General features: G+C 44.6%; 1 protein-coding gene across 1 annotated transcript in view; it reads left to right on the top strand.

The window, feature by feature from the left end:
• The window catches only part of NHERF2 (NHERF family PDZ scaffold protein 2), a 128,834-nt gene that overhangs the window by 15,766 nt on the left and 85,087 nt on the right, over positions 1 to 27,981 (top strand). Inside the window, exon 2 of the mRNA XM_075318308.1 lies at positions 14,100 to 14,336. Within this exon, the coding sequence (XP_075174423.1) occupies positions 14,100 to 14,336 (237 nt within the window). The remainder of the gene's footprint in view (positions 1 to 14,099; positions 14,337 to 27,981) is intronic.

The following is a 27,981-nucleotide window of genomic DNA, read 5'->3' as shown; positions in this document are numbered from 1 at the left end:
TGGGCATGCATGGCTTTCAATGGCACTGGGTCACTTGTGTTTATTGATGACATAACAGCAGACAAGAGTAGCCGGATGAATTCTGAAGTGTACCGGGATATACTTTCAGCCCAGATTCAGCCAAATGCCGCAAAGTTGATCGGACGGCGCTTCATACTACAGATGGACAATGACCCCAAGCATACAGCCAAAGCTACCCAGGAGTTCATGAGTGCAAAAAAGTGGAACATTCTGCAATGGCCAAGTCAATCACCAGATCTTAACCCAATTGAGCATGCATTTCACTTGCTCAAATCCAGACTTAAGACAGAAAGACCCACAAACAAGCAAGACCTGAAGGCTGCGGATGTAAAGGCCTGGCAAAGCATTAAGAAGGAGGAAACCCAGCGTTTGGTGATGTCCATGGGTTCCAGACTTAAGGCAGTGATTGCCTCCAAAGGATTCGCAACAAAATATTGAAAATAAAAAATTTTTTTTGGGGTTTGGTTTATTTGTCCAATTACTTTTGACCTCCTAAAATGTGGAGTGTTTGTAAAGAAATGTGACAATTCCTACAATTTCTATCAGATATTTTTGTTCAAACCTTCAAATTAAACGTTACAATCTGCACTTGAATTCTGTTGTAGAGGTTTCATTTCAAATCCAATGTGGTGGCATGCAGAGCCCAACTCGCCAAAATTGTGTCACTGGCCAAATATTTCTGGACCTAACTGTATATATATATATATATATATATATATATATATATATATATACTATATACTGCTGTACACTATTCACTATACCGTTGTACACTCTATATACACTGTACACTGCTGTACACTATATATACACTATATACGGCTGAGCACTGGATATACACACTGTATACATTATATATACACTATACAGACACTATATGTACACTATATACTGATGTACACTATATATACACTATATACGACCGAGCACAGGATATACACACTGTATACACTATTTATACACTATATACGGCCAAGCACAGGATATACTATACTGCTGTACACTATATATACACTATATATGACTGAGCACAGGATATACACACTGTATACACTATATATACACACTATATACGACCAAGCACTGGATATACACACTGTATACACTATATATACACTATATACGACCGAGCACAGGATATACTATATACTGCTGTACACTATATATACACCATATACGACCGAGCACAGGATATACTATATACTGCTGTACACTATATATACACTATATACGACCGAGCACAGGATATACTATATACTGCTGTACACTATATATACACTATATACGACCGAGCACAGGATATACTATATACTGCTGTACACTATATATACACTATATACGACCGAGCACAGGATATACTATATACTGCTGTACACTATATATAGACTATATACGACCGAGCACAGGATATACTATATACTGCTGTACACTATATATACACCATATACGACCGAGCACAGGATATACTATATACTGCTGTACACTATATATACACCATATACGACTGAGCACAGGATATACTATATACTGCTGTACACTATATATACACCATATACGACCGAGCACAGGATATACTATATACTGCTGTACACTATATATACACTATATACGACCGAGCACAGGATACACTATATACTGCTTTACACTATATATACACTATATACGGCCGAGCACAGGATATACACACTGTATACACTATATATACACTATATACGGCCGAGCACAGGATATACACACTGTATACACTATATATACACTATATACGGCCGAGCACAGGATATACACACTGTATACACTATATATACACTATATACGGCCGAGCACCATATATACACACACTGTATACACTATATATACACTGTATATATATATATATATATACTATATACTGCTGTACACTATTCACTATACCGTTGTACACTCTATATACACTGTACACTGCTGTACACTATATATACACTATATACTGCTGTACACTATTCACTATACAGTTGAACACTCTATATACACTGTATACTGCTGTACATCATATATACACTGTATACTGCTGTACACTATATGTACACATTATATACTGCTGTACACTATATATACACTATATACTGCTGTACATCATATGTACACTATATACTGCTGTACATCATATATACACTATATACTTCTGTACATCATATATACACTATATACTGCTGTACACTATATGTACACATTATATACTGCTGTACACTATATATACACTATATACTGCTGTACAATACATACATATACACTATATACTGTTATACAATATATATATACAATATATACCACTATAACTATATGCACTATATACTGCTGTACATTATATATACTATATGTACTGCTGTACACTATATATACACACTATATACTACTATACACAATATACTGCTGTACACTATATATACACACACTATATACTGCTGTACATGACATATACACTCTATACACACTATATACTTCTGTACACTGTATATACACTATATACTGCTGTACATTATATATACTATATGTACTGCTGTACACTTTATATAGACTATATAATACTATATACTGCTGTACACTATATATACACACACTATAAACTGCTGTACATGACATATACACTCAATACACACTATATACTGCTGTACACTGTATATAAACTATATACTGCTGTACATTATATGTACTATATGTCCAGCTGTACACTATATATACACACTATATACTGCTGTACACTGTATATACACTATATACTGATGTACAATAAATATATACACTATATACTGCTGTACACTATATATACATACTATATACTGCTGTACACTATATATTGCTGTACACGATATACACACACTATATGATGCTGTACACTATATACACACACACTATATACTGCTGTACACTATATACACACTATATACTGCTGCACACCATATATACACTATATACTGCTGTACACTATATACACTATATACTGCTGTACACTATATACACTATATACTGCTGTACAATATATATATATATATATATATATATATATATACATTATATACCTCTGTACAATATATATATATATATATATATATATATATATATATATATATATTATACACCCCTGTGCATTATATACTGCTGTACATTATATACCTATGCTACACCGCAGTCCCCCCCTCTCTCTGAGGTGAGGCGTCTCCGGCCCCTGCCCCGTCCTGGCCGGGCTCCAGTTGGCGCAGTACTTAGGGCTAATTTGGCTGTTGGTCATGGGATTACGGTCAGACCACAGGCATGTGAGGTGGAAACGCAGGTATTTAATGAGCGCTGTATAGATACAATCAGGGCAGAAAGTGTTGGCACCCTTGAAATTGTTCCAGAAAATGATTGCGATTCCTCCTGTTTTCTTCCTCTGTGTGAATTGGAACAACACAAAAAAGACAGAGGAAAAAAAGGAAAATTGGAGATAATTTCTCACAAAAGTCCAAAAATGGTCCTGACACAATTGTTGTTCTCCTCAGCTTAATATTTGGTTTCTCGCCCTTTACCCTTTGGAATAAATCCCTGCACTCAGTCGCCTCCTATAACCGTCCACAAGCTTCTTCCTCCTCTCACCGGGAATCTCGGACTCTTCTTTATAATCTGCTCCAGGTCTCTCATATTTGAAGGCGTCTTCTCTTCTCCCAACAGCAATTTTCAGATCTCTCCACAGGTATCAATGGGGTTTAGCTCTGGACTCATCGATGCCACTTCAGGACTCTCAAGCGCTTTGTTTCCATCCATTTCTGGGGCTTCTTGAAATGTTTGGGGTCATTGTCCTGCTGGAAGACCCATGACCTAGGCCGCACACCCAGCTTTCTGACACTGGGGGCAACCAGAATCCTTTGGTAATCTTCAGATTTCATGAAGTCTTGCACACAGTCAAGGCCCCCAGTGCCAGTGGCAGCAAAATACGTCTGACCTCCACCATACCTGACTGTAGGTACTGTGCTCTTCTCTTTGTAGGCCTCATTCCGTTTTCTGTAAACAGTAGAATGATGTGCTTTACTAAAAAGCTCTATCTTGGTCTCATCTGTCCACAAGGCGCGTTCCCAGAAGGATGTTGGTTACTCATGTACATTTCGGCTTTTTTCTGTCTCTGTGTCAGCAGTGGGGTCCTCCTAGGTCTCCTCCATAGCATGTAATTTCATTCAGATGTGGATGGATAGTTCGAGCTGACACTGATGCACCCTGAGCTGGCTTATCCACCATCCAGACTATCCTGCGTTTCAACCTTCCATAAATTTTTCTCTGCCGTCCACATCCAGGGAGATAAGTTGCAGTGCAATGGGTTATAAACTTCTTGATTCTGTTACACACCATGGATAAAGGAACATCAAGATCTCTGAAGATGGACTTATAACCTTGAGATTGTTGATATTTTTCAACACTTCTGATTCTCAAGTCACACAATTCACACACGATGCAAAGATTGAATCAACTTCTCCCCTTTTTATCTGGTTTCAGGTGTGATTTTCATATTGCCCACACCTGTTACTTGCCCCACGTGAGTTTGAACGAGCATCATAGGCTTAAAACAAAAGTTGTTTACCCACAATATTGTAAAATTGCCAACATTTTGGCCCATTTTGGGGGGTTTTGTGTGAAATTATGTCCAATTTGCCCTTTTTTCTCAGTTTTTTCTGTGTTGTTCCAATACACACAAAGGAAATAAACATGTGTATAAAAAAACAGGTGGAAATGTAATAATTTCCTAGGAGAAATACTCAATTTTCTGGAACAATATCAAGGGTGCCAACACTTTTGGCCATGACTGTATACCTGGTCGCTGTCACACTGATTCACCTGTAAATGTGTTGCTCATGGGTTTCGAAGCCTGGAGGTTATTGCTCTACCAGAAGGGTCCCACTAGCGGAGGTGGGGTATGAGAAGGACGACCATAGTGACATTATCAGTCGTTGTGAAGATCAGATGATCAGTTCTCGGGATCGAGGGGTCATATTTGGACTTAAAGGGGCCTGTTGTGATGCCAGGTGTCTTATAAAGGGAACTTATTAAATGGGAGGGTCTTTTGGCCATGAGTTGACCCACTTGATGGGTAATGAGTCAGTGAAGCATTATATAATCAATGGGTCAGTATTGCATTGCATATTAAAAATTACAGTTTCCTTTGAAGCCCAGCCTGTGGCTAGGCTTCATAGGAGCACCAAGATGGCGGTGACGAGAGCCGGGCACGATCCATCGAATTAAAGGGTTATTCCAATCTTTATACATGCATATATTATTGAATAGTTCATGTTAAAACAAGCACTTTTGCAATTTATTGCACATTAAAGGTTTCAGCTGTTCTTGTGATATTAACGTTTTTCTTTTGTTTACAGCTCGTTGCCTAGGAGACCGACCACCGCTGCTATCTAGCTTGTCAGCACTGTGCTGTAACTGGCCAGGATTAGGCGGTAACAGCGCTCTCCAGCTTTAAAACAGTGTAAAAGAAAAGAGCTTTTAAGCACTGCGCATGCTCCGCTGTCTAGCAGCGGTGGTCGGTCTCCAAGGCAACGAGCTGTAAACAAAGGAAAAAGTGTTTAATATCTTAAGAACGGCTGAAAAATTTAATATGCAGTAACTTATAAAATTGCTTGAATTTTTAAGCTCTATCCAACAATACCCCATTTATAAAGAGGGGGATAACCCCTTTAATAAGTGTATGTTGGATTAAAAGAGAAAAAACACAAAACATTGAATGTGTCTTTATCTGCCTTGCTTCAGTCAGGTTCCAAATTAAATGCAGGCTTCGTGCCGAGTCCCGAGATGACACGGATCTCTTGAGGATATCTCAAGATGCTTGAAAACATCTTGTACGTCCTCGCAAACAGGCGTCTGTATTGATCTCCACATTAGCACCGTCTCGCTCCTGAGCCGTGGCTTTACAGGCAGCTGATTGGCACTTCAGTGAGTGATTGAGACCCCGCCGCTGATTGAAACCCCGCCGCTGACTGAGACCCCGCCGCTGATTGAGACCCCGCAGCTGATTGAGACCCCGCCGCTGACTGAGACCTCGCCGGCTTTAATTGTAAGCTCCGAGGTCGAGTCCGTGCTGGTGCAGTACATCATTATGTTGCTGGGATTTCCATTAGACCGTGCGTCCCAGAGGAGTTTACTGGGAAATAGTTATTATCTACGGGTGTGAAGGACGTAATAAGGGACTGTACAGAATACGGAGTATTACTTACAAGGCGGCTCCCATCCCCCTCCATATTACTCGTACTTAACAGGTACTTGCGGAATATTTCTAGGGAAGGAGCATAGACTGGGAGTAGCTGTCTGACAGCTGCCATCATCAGCCATATTAGCTATCATAGGACTCATTTTTATGGTCACCCAGTCACCCTTCTCAGATCCAGGCCACCTGATGGGTATGGAAGCCTTCCGACTGCCCATTGGAACTATATTGCCCCATCCGTTTGTTTTCAGGGAAGATAAGCCGATGCCAGAGCTGGTTTTGCGATGGATACAGTTCATCCATCCTTTGTATATAATCAGGTCTGTGGTCTAAATTAGGTGCAGGGTCTTTTTTTAACAAGTTACACCCTTCAAAAATGCCACTCCATTTATTGCCGTGACCTACTGCTCGCTTTTCCCTTTCCCAGGCTCAACAGCATTCATTATGGGCGAATGAAGAGACTTAAAGTTATTCCTTAAAGCCTTAAAGGGTCATTACCAACTTTTATAAAAAGGATATTATCGGATAGTACATGTATAAACAAACAATTTTGCAATTTACTGCTTGATAAAATTTGCAGCCGTTCTTGAGATATTAACACTTTTTCCTTTGTTTACAACATGTTGCCGTGGAGACGGAACACTGCTGCTGAACAACGGAACACACATAGCACTTACAATCTCTTTTCTAGTTAGCTGGCAAGCACTGTTTTAAAGCCAGCCAGGGTCGCTGTAGTGCGCTATTACCTCCTAATCCCAACCAGGGCTTACAAGCTTAGACAACAGCGGTGGTCGGTCTCCAAGGCAACGAGTTATAAGCAACAGAAAAGTGTTAATATCTCAAGAACGGCTGCAAATTTTAACAAGCAGTAAATTGCAAAAGTGTTTGTTTTTAAAAGATCTGTCCAACAATATCCTTTTTATAAAAGTTGGGAACGACCCTTTAAGGATTTAAGGGAGAGGTGACACTTTGGAAATGATGTTTACTGAGATGTTTCCATGTGAAATGAGGAGTCCATTGAAAAATATTGTCAGTTTTAGTCTCTTAAAGAGGAAGCGATGGACAGAGCTTTATTGTTAGATTATAACACCCCGGGGGCTGAAGTCTCATACAATTGAGTCGATGGTAAACGCCAGCGGCTCTGACCTCTGGGGAATTAGAGGTCAACCTAAACGTGTTCAGCAGGTCATTTAATAACACACGGGCTCATTTTCTCCAGGCGAGCGGCCATGAATTACTTGGGATGGCTTTTATTAAGGGGGCGGCCATTAGGCCGTCATTGCAAGTCCGGTCATAAGAAAATATATTTCAATTATTGGCCCGAGTCTTTAAAGCAGTCGTCAAGGGTCATAGTATTCACAGTAACTTATTTCATTTTTCCGCAAGGAACAGACAGGAACTCTATTAGAAAATTGTAAAGAAATGTAATAATCTTTGCCGAAACCGAAATATTCCTTAAAGGGGATGTCTGTGACGGCGCTGATGACATCATGCATGCACGATTTTCTGCAGATGTGACATCATCAATGCCAGTGCGGAACTGACCTGCACTGGACAACACCTTTAAGGGAGGAGCCAATAGCAACCAATCAGAATTCAGCTTTTATTTTTTCAGCCCAGGTTTTGGAAACTGTTCCAGGTCTCTCACGTCTTCTCCCAACAGAAATTTTAAGGTGTCACTTTAGAACTCTCCAGCACTTTGTTTCCATCAATTTCTGGGGGCTTCTTGAAGTGTTTGAGGTCATTGTCTTGCGGACAGACCCATGACCTAGAATGCAAACCCAGAATCTGACACCAGGCACTACATTGTCACCCAAAATCCTTTGTTAATCTTCAGATTTCATGATGCCCACAGTGCCAGAGGTATCTCTGACCTCCACCATGTGTGACTGTAGGTACTGTGCTCTTTACTTTTTAGGCTTCATTTTCTTGTTGGTAAACAGTAGAATGATGATCTTTACCAAAAAGCTCTATATTTGTCTCATCTGTTCACAAGACACTTTCCCAGAAGGATTTTGGTTCCTCACATACATTTTGGCTTTTTTATGTCTCTTTGTCAGCAGTGGGGGTCTCCTGGGTCTCCTCCATAACTTTTCATTTCATTCAGACGTGGACGGATAGCTCGCGCTGACACTGATGCCCCCTGAGCCTGCAGGACAGCTTGAATTTCTTTGGACCTTGACTGAGGTGGCTTATCCTTCATTGCCATCTTTCATCAATTTTTCTCTGCTGTCCACATCCAGGGAGATTAGCTACAGTGCCATGGGTTGTAAACTTGTTGTTTCTGTTGCGCACCATGGACAAAGGAACATCAAGATCTCTAGAGATGAACTTTGACCTTGAGATTGTTGCTATTTTGCAACATTTCTGATTCTCAAGTCCACAGATAGTTCTCTTCTCTTTCTGTTTGCCATGCTTAGTGTGGCACACACAGAAGAATTAGTCAACTTCTCCCCTTTTTATCTGGTTTCAGGTGTGATTTCTATATTGCCCACACCTGTTACTTGTCACAGGAGAGTTTGAACGAGCATCACATGCTTGAAAGCAAAGTTGCTTACCCACAATTTTGGAAAGGTGCCAGTACACTATTTGTTTTGCTCTGTGCCGTCGGATCAGCGTCCTTGTAAACAGCGTCAGTGAAGGGGTTAAGTCCGCAGTGTCTGGTGGTGTCACTGTCGCTGACATAACCCCGGCATTGTGCGGCCTCTCTTCATTGTCACTGATCTCTGTGGAGTAACATTGTGTTTGGTGTCGTCATCGTCACTTCACGTCCCGGGAGGTCATTTTTTTTTAACTTTTCTTACACTTTTAATTTTCAGATTTTTTGGGGAGGAGGAAAGTGGAGCGAGCGGTCACTCTGGGCTGAAACAATGGAGTATTCATGTCAGGCGGCCGTAATGCTTCATACAAGACATTTGGCTTTTAAGAGGTTAATAATAATGGAGGTTTAACTCTGCTCCCCGATCTGTTTATGAACCAGGAGGATCAGGATGATTATTGCTATAGAGAATCAATGGAGGTTTGATGCTGCTCCCCTACCTGTTTATGAACCAGGAGGCTCAGGATGATTATTGCTATAGAGAATCAATGGAGGTTTGATGCTGCTCCCTTACCTGTTTATGAACCAGGAGGATCAGGATGATTATTGCTATAGAGAATCAATGGAGGTTTGATGCTGCTCCCCTACCTGTTTATGAACCAGGAGGCTCAGGATGATCATTGCTATAGCGAATCAATGGAGGTTTGATGCTGCTCTCCTACCTGTTTATGAACCAGGAGGCTCAGGATGATCATTGCTATAGAGAATCAATGGTGGTTTGATGCTGCTCCCCTACCTGTTTATGAACCAGGAGGATCAGGATGATCATTGCTATAGAGAATCAATGGTGGTTTGATGCTGCTCCCCTACCTGTTTATGAACCAGGAGGCTCAGGATGATCATTGCTATAGAGAATCAATGGAGGTTTGATGCTGCTCCCCTACCTGTTTATGAACCAGAAAGCTCATGATGATCATTGCTATAGAGAATCAATGGAGGTTTGATGCTGCTCCCCTACCTGTTTATGAACCAGGAGGCCCAGGATGATCATTCCTATAGAAAATCAATGGAGGTTTAATGCTGCTTCCCTACCTGTTTATGAACCAGGAGGCTCAGGATGATCATTGCTATAGCGAATCAATGGAGGTTTGATGCTGCTCCCCTATTTGTTTATGAACCAGGAGGCTCAGGATGATCATTGCTATAGAGAATCAATGGAGGTTTAATGCTGCTTCCCTACCCGTTTATGAACCAGGAGGCTCGGGATGATCATTCCTATAGAGAATCAATGGAAGTTTGATGCTGCTCTCCTACCTGTTTATGAGCCAGGAGGCTCAGGATGATCATTCCTATAGAGAATCAATGGAGGTTTGATGCTGCTCCCTTACCTGTTTATGAACCAGGAGGCTCAGGATGATCATTGCTATAGAGAATCAATGGAGGTTTAATGCTGCTTCCCTACCTGTTTATGAACCAGGAGGCTCAGGATGATCATTCCTATAGAGAATCAATGGAGGTGTAATGCTGCTCCCCTACCTGTTTATGAACCAGGAGGCTCAGGATGATCATTGCTATAGAGAATCAATGGAGGTTTGATGCTGCTCCCCTACCTGTTTATGAACCAGGAGGCTCAGGATGATCATTGCTATAGAGAATCAATGGAGGTTTGATACTGATCCCCTACCTGTTTATGAACCAGGAGGCCCAGGATGATCATTCCTATAGAGAATCAATGGAGGTTTGATGCTGCTCCCTTGTTTGTATATGAACAAGGGAGCTCAGGATGATCATTGCTATAGCGAATCAATAGAGGTTTGATGCTGCTCCCCTACCTGTTTACGAACCAGGAGGCTCAGGATGATCATTGCTATAGATAATCAATAGAGGTTTGATGCTGCTCCCCTACCTGTTTATGAACCAGGAGGCTCAGGATGATCATTGCTATAGAGAAGCAATGGAGGTTTGATGCTGCGCCCCTACCTGTTTACGAACCAGGAGGCTCAGGATGATCATTGCTATAGAGAATCAATGGAGGTTTAATGCTGCTCCCCTACCTGTTTATGAACCAGGAGGCTCAGGATGATCATTGCTATAGAGAATCAATGGAGGTTTGATACTGATCCCCTACCTGTTTATGAACCAGGAGGCCCAGGATGATCATTCCTGTAGAGAATCAATGGAGGTTTGATGCTGCTCCCCTGTTTGTATATGAACAAGGAAGCTCAGGATGATCATTGCTATAGCGAATCAATAGAGGTTTGATGCTGCTCCCCTACCTGTTTACGAACCAGGAGGCTCAGGATGATCATTGCTATAGATAATCAATAGAGGTTTGATGCTGCTCCCCTACCTGTTTATGAACCAGGAGGCTCAGGATGATCATTGCTATAGAGAAGCAATGGAGGTTTGATGCTGCGCCCCTACCTGTTTACGAACCAGGAGGCCCAGGATGATCATTGCTATAGATAATCAATAGAGGTTTGATGCTGCTCCCCTACCTGTTTATGAATGATTAAGGTCGACTTTCCCTTTAAGAGTTATTTCTACGACACCAGGGTTGTGATACCCATTTATGAAGCGGGCCAACTGCTGGCATTGTTGAGCAGTTGCCCAGTTGGCACCACCCTGGTGACCTTCTCAGGTATCTAATCCTCATTGTATAGACGTAATCAGGCATTGAGAGGAATGGGGACATAGCTATGAGGTGAGCAGTCCCGGGCCGATCCCCGTGACGTGGGCCAGAAAATGAGCTCATGCCCTGTGTGTGGAGTAAGGTATACCCCCCCCCCCTGCACCATGATTGTGGGGTTCACAAAGTTGTTGGAAACTTTGCCAACTTTTCCCCCCTCCCCATCTAAACTTCTGTCCGAGCGGTGAGAACCTGTAAAATGGGCCAAGTGCCCAAACGTGGAGAACAATGATCATTGTCCATAAGATGAGATTTTTCCATAAATAAGCATGGGTGTGTGAGTGGTCCCGGACCCTCGGGGGTATTCTGCCGCCCTTAGAACCGGTGTAAACAAAGTCAGACGCAATGACGGCATCAAGATGAAAGCTTGTCCTCTGCAAAAGGCCAGATGTACTCGAGGACTGGCACAAGATGTGCCCAGGGACCGGCACTTGGGTGGTCCATTACGTGCGTGGGAATCTGTAATGTAATTGACTTCAGGGGTCTTCTGGTTTTGTTTTTATTTAGATCTTGGTATGTCATCATTTTATTATCTCTGGGACCCCCTTCGATATTGATTAGATGGGGTCCCAGAGGTCAGCCTCCCACCACTCATCATTACAGTGTCACGGCTCCGCTGTGCGGAGCATTTTGCATTTGACAATGCTCTGCTATGTGTCTTGTGCACTTACTGACAGGCTGTCTTTCAGCACTAGGGTCCACGGTGGTTTTGGGAAGTGCCCCGTTCCTAGTGATTGCTCTATTTCTTTACTGGGCTTGCTCTGTCTGAACTTCGCCAGTCGTACTTCTTGTTTGCTCAGTGTGCTCTTGGCTCCTGTCAGGTGTAAGTGTTCTGATCTATGTTACCTCCCGCTTCTGACCTCGGACCTCTTCCTGACCACGTCTCTGTCTACTCCCTGAACCTTATACGTTACCTCCCGGCTTCTGACCTTGGACCTCTTCCTGACCACATTTCTGTCTGCTTCCTGATATATGTTACCTCCTGGCTTCTGAACTCGGACCTTTTCCTGATCATGTCTCTGTCTACTCCCTGAACCTTATACATTACCTCCTGGCTTCTGAACTCGGACCTTTCCCTCACCACGTCTCTGTCTGCTCCCTGAACCTTATACGTTACCTCCCGCTTCTGACCTCGGACCTCTTCCTGACCACGTCTCTGTCTACTCCCTGAACCTTATACGTTACCTCCCGGCTTCTGACCTTGGACCTCTTCCTGACCACATTTCTGTCTGCTTCCTGATATACGTTACCTCCTGGCTTCTGAACTCGGACCTTTTCCTGATCATGTCTCTGTCTACTCCCTGAACCTTATACGTTACCTCCTGGCTTCTGAACTCGGACCTTTCCCTCGCCACGTCTCTGTCTGCTCCCTGAACCTTATACGTTACCTCCCGGCTTCTGACCTCGGACCTCTTCCTGACCACATCTCTGCCTTCTCCCTGAACCTTATACGTTACCTCCCAGCTTCTGACCTCGGACCTCTTCCTGACCACATCTCTGTCTGCTTCTTGATATACGTTACCTCCTGGCTTCTGAACTCTGACCTTTTCCTGATCACGTCTCTGCTCCCTGAACCTTATACGTTACCTTCTGGCTTCTGACCTCAGACCTTTTCCTGACCACGTCTCTGTCCGCTCCCTGAATCTTATACGTTACCTCCGGGCTTATTATCCCGGCTTGTCTGACTACCCTTCTATTCATACTGGTCATAGTGTCTAGCATCACATACGGTATACCTCTATATTATACACAAGACTAGGTACCGTATAATATGGTATCCCCCTATGATATGTCATCACTTTATAGGATGGGAATAACCTCTTATTGAACAATACTGCATCTAATTTACCTTGTCTTATAATTTCTCACAGTTTTCACAATCTCTGCTTGCTTTAAGTTAGTAAAACTAGTCTCTTTTCCAACCTAAGGATAAACATTTGTACAGAGAAAATGACTCCTTTCTGTCATCTTAATATGTTCCTATTAAAATACTAAAATAGACAATCACTTTAAGGAGGTTTAGTTAAAGGGGAACTGTCACTTGCTCTTAATATATATATGTTTTAATCTGACGTAAAAGCCCCTGTTCTCCTGAATCTGGCATTTTTTTTCTTTTGTTCTTGCGCCTCTCCGTTCCTGAGATATGGACCTTTCTTCTGTGTGTGTAAATCTAGTCTTGAGAGCTGAATGGGTGTAGTGTTCTCTTGTGTGGGCGTGTTCTTGTGGACCACGCCTACTTTGATGGAAAGTCTAGATTTATATACAGGTAAATGCGGCCATATCTCATTAACGGAGAGGCGCAGAAACAAAAGGAAAACTACGCCGAATTCAGGAAAACAGCGGCATTTACATTGGGTAAAAAAATTAGATATTTAAGGAAAGTGACAAGTGCCCTTTAAGAACCTTTTTTGGTATGTATACCCTGGATTAAGGACTCTATTGTTGTGGAGATGACCTTCTTATGTTCCTCCTGACTTACTGTGCTGGATGTATAGATGCCAGTCTTTACTTTATTTCCCCCCCCCCCCCCATTTTAGTCATGCACCAGGAGGATTAGGATGAACAAAGTTGCTTTTACATACGTAAGGGATCGGTTTAGTAACGTAGTAACGCCCTGCTTTTTTCTTTTTGCCCAGGTGGTACAACGTATTAAAGCCATAGAGAATGAGACGCGGTTGCTGGTCATAGACAGAGAAGCCGATGAGTACCGGCGCCTTTCACAGTCCAGCTCCGCTCCCGAATCCCAACCCAACTCAAGCGCCCCATCCTCCCCGTCCGTGGGCAACAATAATGGTGAAATATGGAAGACCAAGGAGGACACAAGCCTGGAGGACCAGCTGCAAAATAACCACAGCACAGAGAACGGCAAACAGGTGAGAAGCAGTCACACGCTATATTATATATTATATACACATCATTATACAGGTCAATGGTAATGTGACTGTGTACACAAGGTATACTCTTAAAGTGACGGCTCACACCTTTGTGTGATCAGGGTAATGTATGCCTAATATTGAGATGGTTCCTTTAAGCATCATTCCTAAACCTTATACAACCAATTTGTATAAAAAAATGTATATTTTTTTTACATTTCTTATTGTGGAAAACCTGGGTGCAGCCAGAATACATAATATGGGCTGACAGCCACTGAAGGACCCCCTCGGACTGTCTTATAATATTTTCTGCTTATTAGTACAAAGGCTAATGTACTTGAGTATAGATGTACGCCAGTACAGTATAGTTAAAAATCTAAATTACAATAAAAAAGGTTAAAAACGTAACAAAAAAAACAAACAATCATCGTCAGTGACTAGAGATCAGCAGCGATCTGATATCAGCAGCGATCTGAGCTCGGCAGCGATCTGAGCTTGGCAGAAATCTGAGATTGACAATTATCGAAGATCTGCAATGCTTGGAGATCCTCAGTGAGCCGAGATTGGCAATGATTGGAGATCTGCAGATATTGACAGTGATCAGAGATCTGTTGTATTTAATAATTGGCAGTAATTAGCAATTGGTAGTGATCGAAGATCTGCAATGATTGGCATTGATTATTGAAAGACAATGATTAGAGATCAACAGTGATCGGTATTTATCTGAGATCGACAGTAATCTGAGATTGGGAGCGAACTGAGATTGGTAATTATGGGAGATCTGCAATGATTGGCAGTGATCTGAGATCAGCAGCGACCTGAGATTGGTAGAGACCTGAAATTGGCAATTATCGGAGATCTGCAATGATTTGCATTGATTAGAGAAAGATAGTGATTAGAGATCGGCAGTGATCAATGATCGGCAGTGATCTGAGATCAACAGTAATCTGAGATTGGGAGCGAACTGAGATTGGCAACTATCGGAGATCTGGAATGATTGGCAGTAATCTGAGATCAGCAGCGACCTGAGATCAGCAGAGAGCTGAAATTGGCAACTATCGGAGATCTGCAATGATTGCAGTGATCTGAGATTGGCAGCGACCTAAGATTGGCAATTATCGGAGATCTTCAATGATTGGCAGCGACCTTTGATCAGCAGCGACCTGAGGTTGGCAATGATTGGAGATCTCCAGTGATTGGAAATGATCAGAGATCAGCGGTGATTAGAGATCGGCAGTATTCAATAATCGGCAGTGATTGGAGATCTGCAATGATCGTCAGCGACCTGAGATTGGCAATTATCGGAGATCTGCAATGACTGGCAGCGACCTGAGATCAGCAGCGACCTGAGATTGGCAATGATTGGACATCTGAAGTGATTGGAAATGATCAGAGATTGGCAGTGATTGGAGATCGGCAGTATTCAATAATCGGCAGTGATTGGACATCTGCAATGATCGTCAATGATCTGAGATTGGCAGCGACCTGAGATTGGCAATTATGAGAGATCTGCAATGATTGGCAGCGACCTGAGATCAGCAGCGACCTGAGATTGGCAATGATTGGAGATCTGAAGTGATTGGAAATGATCAGAGATCGGTAGTATTCAATAATCAGCAGTGATTGGAAATTGGTAGTGATTGAAGATCTGCAATGATCGCCATCAGTGATTAGAGATCGGCAGTGATCAATGATCGATAGTGATCGGCAATGATTAGAGATTGGACACGATTCATTTTGCCTTTTGCGTTTTGGGCCGGTTGACCGCTTTACAAGCTGCGGCTCTTCTTCCTCTCTGTTTACAGTGTCTCGGGGGCCCGGGCTTTGTGTTGGGGTCTGCTTCCCCCCCCTGCCCCCGCTTCCGGATACTACAGGCTCGCAGATTGGGATTTGTTTCAGAGTTTCGGGCCTTGAAATGTTGCAGTGACATAAACCAGAGCCGAGAACGGATGAGTTCAGGACGAGGGGGATGTGTGAGATCGGGGACTGAAGTGACCTCTTTCCATAGGAGCCGGGGTGACACCTTTCTTTCTCCGCTTAGTACCTGCCATGACCAGGGCGGCACTGAGCGTAGGGGGCTAAGGTGATGATTGCCTGCAGCGGTGACAGACACTGGCTGAGAGTCCTATAAAAAATACATAAGGTTTAGTTGTTTGTACTTTAAAAATCAGTCTGCCTCCATTGTAATAGATACCACTCACCTGGGGATCTTGTGTCTATACACAGCAGCCAGTGCATATTTCCCAATAATAATGAAGGAAATGAAAGTCTCTTTTGTATTTTTATTGAAGAAGATGATACAGATGCAGAAAGTCCGCCTATGACAACGTTTCGGCCTTCATTATGGCCTTCATCTGGTCGGACAGACTGACTAGATACATATACAAAAATAAAGCAGACATAACAAAATTAGATCAGTACACAAATGAGTAAACATATTCTCGTATCTTGGTGACGTATAAATGAAAGGTATATTGGTAATGTGACTTGGGAGATGGGGAGAAGCCAATATCCGTGAACACAAGACCTTGAATGAAAGGTGACCACAAAACGGAGAAATCGGGAAGTCGCAAGGTGGGTGCTGTGAGGAAGGGATACGTAATATCATGTCATGATACTAACCTGGACAAGTTAGGGTTCCCAGAGGGACGAAGAAAAATTACAATACTGGTAGGGATGGTAGGTAAAGGGAATGCGTGAATCATCTATGAAAGAGAGGAAAGAAGAAAAGAAAACAGAAAAGGAAAAAGAAAAAAGAAAAAAGAAAAGAGAAAAACAAAGAGAGGAGTGAGCTACTGGAATGGTAATAACATGAGCTAAGAAGAACCAATCATATGTGAATATGTAGTACCTATTTGTGGATAGACTTGTAAACCTTATAGGATGATTGCGGAGTCCCGTCAATATTTCAGTTTATACTTTATGAGCATATTCTATGATGCAGAAATAACACTTCGCTCTATATGAGCGTATGACAAATCTAGTGAAAAGAGGTCTAAAATTAATACTGTAATACAGTCATTAACTGGGTGTAATTATAAAAATATATATTAGGATCTGGTACCCGTGCATGTGTGGCCGGATGTATACACACTCTTTAGACAGGGCTGCTGTGTTGCAGATGGCTATCCAAGGAAATATGTGTATATAAGAACTTGGTTTTTATCATGACCCTTCCATAGGTGTATCAGTGCATAACCAGTATACTTTTCTATATATTTCTTCTTTAGAACTAAAACCAAGTTCTTATATACACATATTTCCTTGGATAGCCATCTGCAACACAGCAGCCCTGTCTAAAGAGTGTGTATACATCCGGCCACACATGCACGGGTACCAGATCCTAATATATATTTTTATAATTACACCCAGTTAATGACTGTATTACAGTATTAATTTTAGACCTCTTTTCACTAGATTTGTCATACGCTCGTATAGAGCAAAGTGTTATTTCTGCATCATAGAATATGCTCATAAAGTATAAACTGAAATATTGACGGGACTCCGCAATCATCCCATAAGGTTTACAAGTCTATCCACAAATAGGTACTACATATTCACATATGATTGGTTCTTCTTAGCTCATGTTATTACCATTCCAGTAGCTCACTCCTCTCTTTGTTTTTCTCTTTTCTTTTTTCTTTTTTCTTTTTCCTTTTCTGTTTTCTTTTCTTCTTTCCTCTCTTTCATAGATGATTCACGCATTCCCTTTACCTACCATCCCTACCAGTATTGTAATTTTTCTTCGTCCCTCTGGGAACCCTAACTTGTCCAGGTTAGTATCATGACATGATATTACGTATCCCTTCCTCACAGCACCCACCTTGCGACTTCCCGATTTCTCCGTTTTGTGGTCACCTTTCATTCAAGGTCTTGTGTTCACGGATATTGGCTTCTCCCCATCTCCCAAGTCACATTACCAATATACCTTTCATTTATACGTCACCAAGATACGAGAATATGTTTACTCATTTGTGTACTGATCTAATTTTGTTATGTCTGCTTTATTTTTGTATATGTATCTAGTCAGTCTGTCCGACCAGATGAAGGCCATAATGAAGGCCGAAACGTTGTCATAGGCAAACTTTCTGCATCTGTATCATCTTCTTCAATAAAAATACAAAAGAGACTTTCATTTCCTTCATTATTATTGGGAAATAAACGGTGTGCCAGGGCTACTTTAACTCTACATATATTTTTTTCCTGAGCACCTGTGAAGGTGACGCTAGGTCCTTTTTGTTTTTTGTATACACAGCAGCCAGTCTGAGAACAAGAAGCTGCAGTGTAAAGCATGGGGGAGAGAAGGTAACAGCTTCAATACACTGATATGCATCTGGTGAGCTTGTACAGTAGCCAGTCTGAGCATATTGAGCTGCAGTGTAAAGTATAGTGAGCAGCAATCACGGAAATGAATTAAAAGGACACAAGCACCATTGGGGGGGGGTCTTTTTTTAACTTAAATGTATATATTTTGGTCTAAAAATCATTTTTGCAACCAAATCTGTATATTTTATGATCTTTAGCTTTTACAGGCTCTTTCTTTCCTCGCGTATTTTAGAACGAGTTAACTGAGAATCCATCAGTGAGCTCATCCTGATTGAAAATGTTCTCTTTTTTTGTCTGTTCTGAGCTCCTTCCAAGCTGATTTCTGACCACATCAAAGTTCAGTTCTCCTTTCCTGTGGTCTGTGGAGCTCAGAAAAAGACCGATGCAACCCCCCCTGTTAAAAAGGAACTCGCTGATGGACTCCCAGTTAACTCATTCACAGGCTGCGAATATGGAGAAGACCCAAAAAAAGCAAATAACCCTGAATCTAGCTCAGAAAATGACAGATACAAACCAAAACGAGCTCGCTGATGGATTCGCAGTTAACTCATTTGCAGCCAGCGAATATGGAGAAGACCCAAAAAAAGCAAATAATGCCGAATCTAGCTCAGAAAATGATAGATACAAACACCCTGTCAAAACGAACTCGCTGATGGATTCCCAGTTAACTCATTCACAGGCTGCAAATATGGAGAAGACCCAAAAAAGCAAATAAGGCTATGTGCCCCCGCTGCGGAAAATGCGCAGATTTTGCCGCGGATTTCTCACGGAAAAGCCGCGGATTTTCCAGAAATCTGCAGCACAGCTACTCCCCAGCCATTTCTATGGCATTTGGGAAATGCTGTGCCCACGCAGCGGAAATCGTGCGGATTTTCGTGCGGAAAAATCTGCAGCATGTCAATTATTGTTGCGGATTTTCGTGCGGATTTTGCCTATTCAATTGAAAAAAAAATCGCAAAATCCGCGTCAAATCCGCGTCAAATCCGCACAAAATCTGCACCTATGAAAAGGTGCGGATTCCGGGGGAAAGCTGCAGATTTTGATGCAGAAAAATCCGCAGATACAGAGTCCCGTGGGCACATAGCCTCACCCCCGAATCTAGCTCAGAAAATGACAGATACAAACCAAAACGAGCTCACTGATGGATTCGCAGTTAACTCATTTGCAGCCTGCGAATTTGGAAAAGACCCAAAAAAGCAAATAATCCCGAATCTGATGCATTGAGCAATGTAAATATGTAATCCAAGGCCTCTCGCTGGTCACTGACCCCTGAGATCCAGGTAACATGCCTCGTTGCTTTTTTTTGTTTGTGCCTTGGGTCGGCTCGGTGTAGAGGCGAGGGTCGAGTTTGCGGCACTTCCACGTGAATGGCGGCTTTTGACATGAACGTCTTATTACTTCCCCGTTCCCTGGTGGAAGGCCTCCAACCTCGGGAGCCCCGTATAATTGCGTTAGTGTCTATAATGAGGCTGAATATAGAGTCTCTTAGGATCACACATACTGTGGCTCCAGGTAAGTGTGCGCAGTGTCTGCGGGGAGCGCACACCGGCCGCTGGGAAGTAACACACATGATCTGTGCAAATAATTAAATTCTCGGAAGTTATCTACTCCCATCATCCCCTTTTATTACATTACAGTGAGGGTTATTGTTATACCTACAGGATAATTCTAAATACTTTGTATCTAAGGATTAATCCCAAAAATTAAGTTACCCCTTATCCATAGGATAGGAGATTAAATTATAAAACACACCTCAAGTTTAGAGATGAAAAAATGGGGTCCGTCTTAAACTCTAGTGGTATATTACGGGATGGGTGCGGCAGTGGTGGTGGAGCGGGGTCACAGAGGTAGGGGCGGTGCTGGAGTAGGGCAATGATGTAGGTTCTGCGGTGGGGGCCTTGCTGGCTGCGGTGGGGGCTGCGGTGGGGGCCGTGCTGGTTGCGATGGGGGCTGCGGTGGAGGCCGTGCTAGCTGTGGTGGGGGCCGTGCTGGCTGCGGTGGGGGCTATGCTGGCTGCGGTGGGGGCTGTGCTGGCTGCAGTGGGGGCCGTGCTGGCTGCAGTGGGGGCCGTGCTGGATACGGTGGGGGCTGTGCTTGCTGCGGGCGCTGTGCTGGCTGCGGTGGGGGCTGTGCTGGCTGCGGTGGGGGCTGCGGTGGGGGCCGTACTGGCTGTGGTGGGGGCCGTGCTGCCTGTGGTGGGGGCCGTGCTGGATACGGTGGGGGCTGTGCTGGCTGCTGTGGGGGCTGTGCTGGCTGCGGGCGCTGTGCTGGCTGCGGTGGGGGCTGTGCTGGCTGCAGTGAGGACCATGCTGACTGTGGTGGGTTCCGTGCTGGCTGTGGTGGGGGCTGTGCTGGCTGCGGGCGCTGTGCTGGCTGCGGTGGGGGCTGTGCTGGCTGCAGTGAGGACCATGCTGGCTGTGGTGGGTTCCGTGCTGGCTGCGGTGGGGGCTGTGCTGGCTGCGGTGGGGGCTGTGCTGGCTGCGGGCGCTGTGCTGGCTGCGGTGGGGGCTGTGCTGGCTGCGGTGGGGGCTGTGCTGTCTGCAGTGAGGACCATGCTGGCTGTGGTGGGTTCCGTGCTGGCTGTGGTGGGGGCTGTGCTGGCTGCGGGCGCTGTGCTGGCTGCGGTGGGGGCTGTGCTGGCTGCGGTGGGGGTTGTGGTGGCTGCAGTGAGGACCATGCTGGCTGTGGTGGGGGCTGTGGTGGGGGCTGTGCTGGCTGCGGTGGGAGCTGTGCTGGCTGCAGTGAGGACCGTGCTGGCTGTGGTGGGGGCTGTGCTGGCTGCGGTGGGGGCTGTGCTGGCTGCAGTGAGGACCATGCTGGCTGCGGTGGGGGCTGTGCTGGCTGCGGTGGGGGCTGTGCTGGCTGCAGCGAGGACCATGCTGGCTGCGGTGGGGGTTGTGCTGGCTGCGGTGGGGGCTGTGCTGGCTGCGGTGGGGGCTGTGCTGGCTGCAGTGAGGACCATGCTGGCTGCGGTGGGGGATGTGCTGGCTGCAGTGAGGACCATGCTGGCTGCGGTGGGGGCTGTGCTGGCTGCGGGCGCTGTGCTGGCTGCGGTGGGCGCTGTGCTGGCTGCGGTGGGCGCTGTGCTGGCTGCGGTGGGGGCTGTGCTGGCTGCGGTGGGGGCTGTGCTGGCTGCAGTGAGGACCATGCTGGCTGCGGTGGGGGCTATGCTGGCTGCGGGCGCTGTGCTGGCTGCGGTGGGGGCTGTGCTAGCTGCGGTGGGAGCTGTGCTGGCTGCAGTGAGGACCATGCTGGCTGTGGTGGGGGCTGTGCTGGCTGCGGTGGGGGCTGTGCTGGCTGCGGGCGCTGTGCTGGCTGCGGTGGGGGCTGTACTGGCTGCGGTGGGGGCTGTGCTGGCTGCAGTGAGGACCATGCTGGCTGCGGTGGGGGCTATGCTGGCTGCGGGCGCTGTGCTGGCTGCGGTGGGGGCTGTGCTGGCTGCGGTGGGGGCTGTGCTGGCTGCGGTGGGAGCTGTGCTGGCTGCAGTGAGGACCATGCTGGCTGTGGTGGGGGCTGTGCTGGCTGCGGTGGGGGCTGTGCTGGCTGCGGTGGGGGCTGTGCTGGCTGCGGTGGGGGCTGTGCTGGCTGTGGTGGGGGCTGTGCTGGCTCTGGTGGGGGCTGTGCTGGCTGCGGGCGCTGTGCTGGCTGCGGTGGGGGCTGTGCTGGCTGCGGTGGGGGCCGTGCTGGCTGCAGTGGGGGCCGTGCTGGATACAGTGGGGGCTGTGCTGGCTACAGGCGCTGTGCTGGCTGTGGTGGGGGCTGTGCTGGCTGCAGTGAGGACCATGCTGGCTGTGGTGGGGGCTGTGCTGGCTGCGGGCACTGTGCTGGCTGTGTGGACTGGGCGGTGCGGTGGGTGTCACAGATGCTCTGTCGGCGGTGCGGGCTTCTCAGAAATGGCATCCAGATTCAGCACGTTCACAGATTGAGCTCTCGGCTTAATGAAAAACCGAGATCTGATCTGCGCATGCACCGCCTCTGGGCGCCATTTTCCTTAAGTCTGCTGCTGGGAGATCAATGGGCCAGAGGCGGCGCATGCAAAATAAAATCTTTAGCCGAGAGCTCCATCTGCGCATGTGCCAACTCCGGGCGGCATTAATTGAAGCCCGCACCGCCAACAGAGCATCTGGGACACCTGCTGCACCACCCTTCTCCACACAGCCCCTGCCGCAGCCAGCACAGCCCCCACCGGAGCCGGCACAGCCCCCTGCAGCCAGCACAACGCCCATTCTCCACCTCCCGGTAAGCTACATTTGCATTATAAGACGCACCCCTCATTTCCCTCCCGAATTTTGGGGAGGAAAAAGTGCGTCTTATAATCACAAAAATACGGTATTTATTGGTGGGGGTCCAACCACTGGATCCCAAGATCATAGCTCGGCAGCCCCATCCTGTATGGAGCGGGGGTCGAAAATCCGCAGCTCCGCTCCATACAGCCATATTCTGGGGGTTCCAGAGCACCGAATCACATAATATCTGAGGGGTCCCAGTGATCAATAACTTATCCCATTAGGGTTAACTTTTTTTTGGGGGGGAATAACTTTTTAATACATTTCTACTTAGAAACCATCAACGAGCAGGTTATCTATCCTGGTGCAAGGTAAAGCAACCTTTCGGAAGGTCCTTAATTAAAAATTCACTACCATTTTACCTCTACAGCTCCTATACAGACCGATGTGTTACTGAAACAATCTCTTTGCTCCAAACAGGCTTTCTTGATAATTCTTTAACCTCAATCCAACTTTTTTAACCTTTATATAGGGATCTGGAATTTACTGGGGGACCCTAGGTTGTGTCTGCAGAGTAGCCGCTGACACAAAACAGAACAGCACAACACAAAACAGAGAGAAGTCAGGTAGTCCAAGGGTCAAACCAGGCGGACATACAGGGCTTAATCAGCTTTTCTGGTATGCCGGATCTCCTAATTGCCCTGTATACCCATTAATAAAGATGGTTAGGTGGAGCAGGCCAGATGACAGACCCCATGGCGGTACCCGATGGACCCCAGGATAAGTTGTTGTCCATCGTGGGACTGAAGTGAAATCCAGGTTTCAACTCATTTGGCAAAACGAAAAAGTGTAATTCGGGGTGCTGATGTGAACAGAGCCGTAATTGTTTGGCTCGTGAAGTTCCGCGTCCTCCTGCCAAAGCCGAACAGTAATATGTTCATTGTGCTAATCAAACTAATTATCCAGGAACACGGCGACTGCCGGATCTTGTTTCCTACCTAATTGCAATTATATCCTGAGCTTTTCATCTTGGTTTATTTTTCTAATGTTAATCTGTGTGACGTGTACTGGGAGGATGTGAAGATCTAGACTCCTGCAGTAATTGGGAATATTCCGTCCTCCAAAATGGTGACGCACCAAGGCATAGCTAGACTAGTAGTAAATCTATATGGGCACAATAAGAACCAGACCTGTCTCTCCCCGGGATATGCAAAGAGTCTTATCAAAAGTTCTTTTCACCATGGATTCAGAAGGAAACTGGCCACCGTAGAAAGATGACAAAATGGGACATCTGGAGGACACCAATCCACGAAAACTTGTCAGTTGGAGAACATGACCAATGAGTCGTGGACACATGGGAGATAAGAAAGGCATGATCATAAGTTCTTCCAACCATTCTCACATCCATGGTCCACTATGTGTCAGACTGGAGGAGAGAAATGATCCTGAGGAAACACCATCCATCAGTCCAGAACGTAATGTTAGTCGCTAACCAACTGACTGACAAATGATTGACTCAAAATCTTCCATCTTCTGCTGTACCTTTTGGTGACCATTTTTGTCTCAGAGTCTACGTTTTTCCTGGTGAACAAGACTAAACTTGGGTTTTCTTGAAGGACACTTGCTAACTCTTTGTCTGGTTGCTCGGGACCAACATAAAACACTAAGGCACATATGCATTATCCACCATCATTCTTCACTTATTTTGTTTGATGCATCTGTCCGTTGAGTGGCAAGGAACCAGAGAGAGCACTGCATTGACCATCGGCAATAAACGTAGAGTGAGCAGATAACGTTTTGACCACTTGAATCACCGTAGGCTTGATTAAGATGTAACTTCCGACATAGCCAACCCCAGTAGACCACAATGGAAAGATACTTCACCGACACTTTAGAAGGCATCATTGGCTGTAAACCAAACGTTGTACAAGTTTTTAGTGTTGAGTAAGTTCCAAGTAGATCTCATAGGTTTTGACATAGTCAACCCCAGTAGACCACAATGGAGAGATACTTCACAGGCACGTTAGAAGGCACCATTGGCCGTAAACCAGACGTTGTACAAAGTTTTTAGTGTTGAGAAAGTTCCAAGTAGATCTCATAGGTTCCAATATAGCCAACCCCAGTAGACCACAATAGAAAGATACTTCACCAACATTTTAGAAGGCACCATCGGCCATAAACTGAAAGTTGTACAAAGTTTTTAGTGTTGAGAAAGTTCCAAGTAGATCTCATAGGTTCCAATATAGCCAACCCCAGTAGACCACAATAGAAAGATACTTCACCAACATTTTAGAAGGCACCATCGGCCGTAAACCGGAAGTTGTGCAAAATTTTTAGTGTTGAGAAAGTTCCAAGTAGATCTCATAGGTTCTGACATAGTCAACCCCAGTTGACCACAATGGAAAGATACTTCACTGGCACTTTAGAAGGCACCATTGGCCGTAAACCAGATGTTGTACAAAGTTTTTAGTGTTGAGAAAGTTCCAAGTAGATCTCATAGATTCCGACATAGTCAACCCCAGTAGACCACAATGGAAAGATACTTCACTGGCACGTTAGAAGGCACCATTGGCCATAAACCAAAAGATGTACAAAGTTTTTAGTGTTGAGAAAGTTCCAAGTAGATCTCATAGGTTCCGACATAGCTTACCCCAGTAGACCGCAATTGAAAGATTCTTCACCGGAACTTTAGAAGGCACCATCGGCCATAAACGAAAGTTGTACAAAGTTTTATTGTTGAGAAAGTTCCAAGTAGATCCTGTTAGTTGAGATATAGCAAACCCCAGTAGACCACAATGGAAAGCTACTTCACCGGCACTTTAGAAGGCACCATTGGCCATAAACCAGAAGGTGTGCAAAATTTTTAATGTTGTGAAACTTCCAAGTAGATTTTATAGGTTCCAAAATAGCCAACCCCAGTAGATCGCAATTGAAAGATACTTCACCGGCACTTTAGGAGGCACCATCAGCCGTAAACCAGAAGTTGTACAACGTTTTTAGTGTTGAGAAAGTTCCAAGTAGATCTTATAGACGATGTCACACACAAAGACAGCATTCTTGTGTCCCGCTCAGTATTGGTTATATATGTGACGGCACCTGACTCATGTTCTGGTCATGCCTCTTCATTTTCATGCTATGTCACGGGGAGGTTCCTTATTATAGACACGCTGTGTGATATCACCCGGATTTGGCTGTTGTCAAACATAACATGCTATGAAAGAAACTCTCCCTCAGGGCTTCATGTTAGTAAAGGATCTCAGTTATTTACATGGTGTGGGTGAAGAATGTACCCAGTAAATATTCGTCATTCGATATGGACACGTCTTACTTGAACATTGAATTCTACGCTCGGTTTTGGTGGTCTGAACATCCTTAGTTTAATATGGATGAACTTCAAAATTATGGAGCTCTACATGGCCTCAGTGGTTCAACTACAAGATTCGCACCATCTCGGAAATCAGGAAAGGACCTCTTGAAGGACACAGGCTGTGGACTTGAGATGGTTTTTGGGACATTTTGTCCAGTTCTTTGAATGAAAATCGTGGAATAGAGAAAGTCGTAGATTGAGGGTTCGTAGTAACAGGGACATGGTCTGATCATACCATAGCTCCTAGATAGGTGAGAAAGTAAAAAAGTATACTGACATTACAGCATACGGATCATAAATTATTCTTTCTCTGAGGTAAAACATTTAAAAAAAAAAAACAGTCATAGAAATGTTTTACCTCACAGAAAGAATCATCTACTTTCAGCTGTGGTATGATCACACTATGTCCCTGTACGGTCAGACATGGCCATTATACAGTACACAGCAGGGGCACATATGTAAGATTATCTCAGCACAGGAACATTTTTTTTAATCACATCCAATTGTATAAATTATTATTATCCTAAGATCTATTGATTAAAATCAACTTTAAAATGAACTTTGTGCGTGGGAAAACCCTTTTAAGTATGCTGACCTCCCTCTATATACAGCATGAACCCCTCCCCCACATAGGTCCTCTATACACAGCATGAACCCCCCACATAGCTCCTCTATATACAGCATGAGCCCCCACATAGCCCATCTACATACATTTTGAGCCCCACATAGCCTCCTAAATACAGTATGAGCCCCACATAGCCTCCAATATACATGAGCCCCATATAGCCTCTTATAGACATGAGCCCTCACATAGCCTCCTATATACATGAGCCCCACATAGCCTCCTTTTATACATGAGCCCCACATAGACTCCTATATACAGTATGAGCCCCACATTGCCTCTTATATACTTGGGCCTCACATAGCCTCTTATATACTTGGGCCTCACATAGCCTCTAATATACATGAGCCCCACATAGCCTCCTATATACAGTATGAGCCCCACATAGCCTGCTACATACAATATGAACCCACATAGCCTCCTATATACAGTATGAGCCCCACATAGCCTCCTACATACAATATGAACCCACATAGCCTCCTATATACAGTATGAACCCCACATAGCCTCTTATATACTTGGGCCTCACATAGCCTCTTATATACTTGGGACTCACATAGCCTCTAATATACATGAGCCCCACATAGCCTCCTATATACAGTATGAGCCCCACATAGCCTGCTACATACAATATGAACCCACATAGCCTCCTATATACAGTATGAACCCCACATAGCCTCCTACATACAGTATGAACTCACATAGCCTTCTGTATACATGAGCCCCACAAAGCCTCTTATATACTTGGGCCTTACATAGCCTCTTATATACATGAGCCCCACATATCCTCCTATATACAGTATGAGCCCCACATAGGCTACATACAATATGAACCCACATAGCCTTTTATATACAGTATGAGCCCCACATAGCCTCCTACATACAGTATGAACCCACATAGCTTTATTATACGTAAGCCTCACATAGCCTCGTATATACATGAGTCCCATGTAGCTTCCTATATACATGAGCCTCACATAGCCTCCTATATACATGAGCCTCACTTAGCCTCTCTATATACAGTATGAGCCCCCACATAGCCTCCTATATACAGTATGAGCCCCATATAGCCTAGTATATACATGAGTCCGCACATAGCCTCTA

The sequence above is a fragment of the Anomaloglossus baeobatrachus genome, chromosome 7 (assembly GCF_048569485.1).
Source record: "Anomaloglossus baeobatrachus isolate aAnoBae1 chromosome 7, aAnoBae1.hap1, whole genome shotgun sequence".
Classification (NCBI taxonomy): domain Eukaryota; kingdom Metazoa; phylum Chordata; class Amphibia; order Anura; family Aromobatidae; genus Anomaloglossus; species Anomaloglossus baeobatrachus.
Note: the sequence above shows the minus strand (reverse complement) of the source record. Positions and strands in the feature narration are given on the sequence as shown.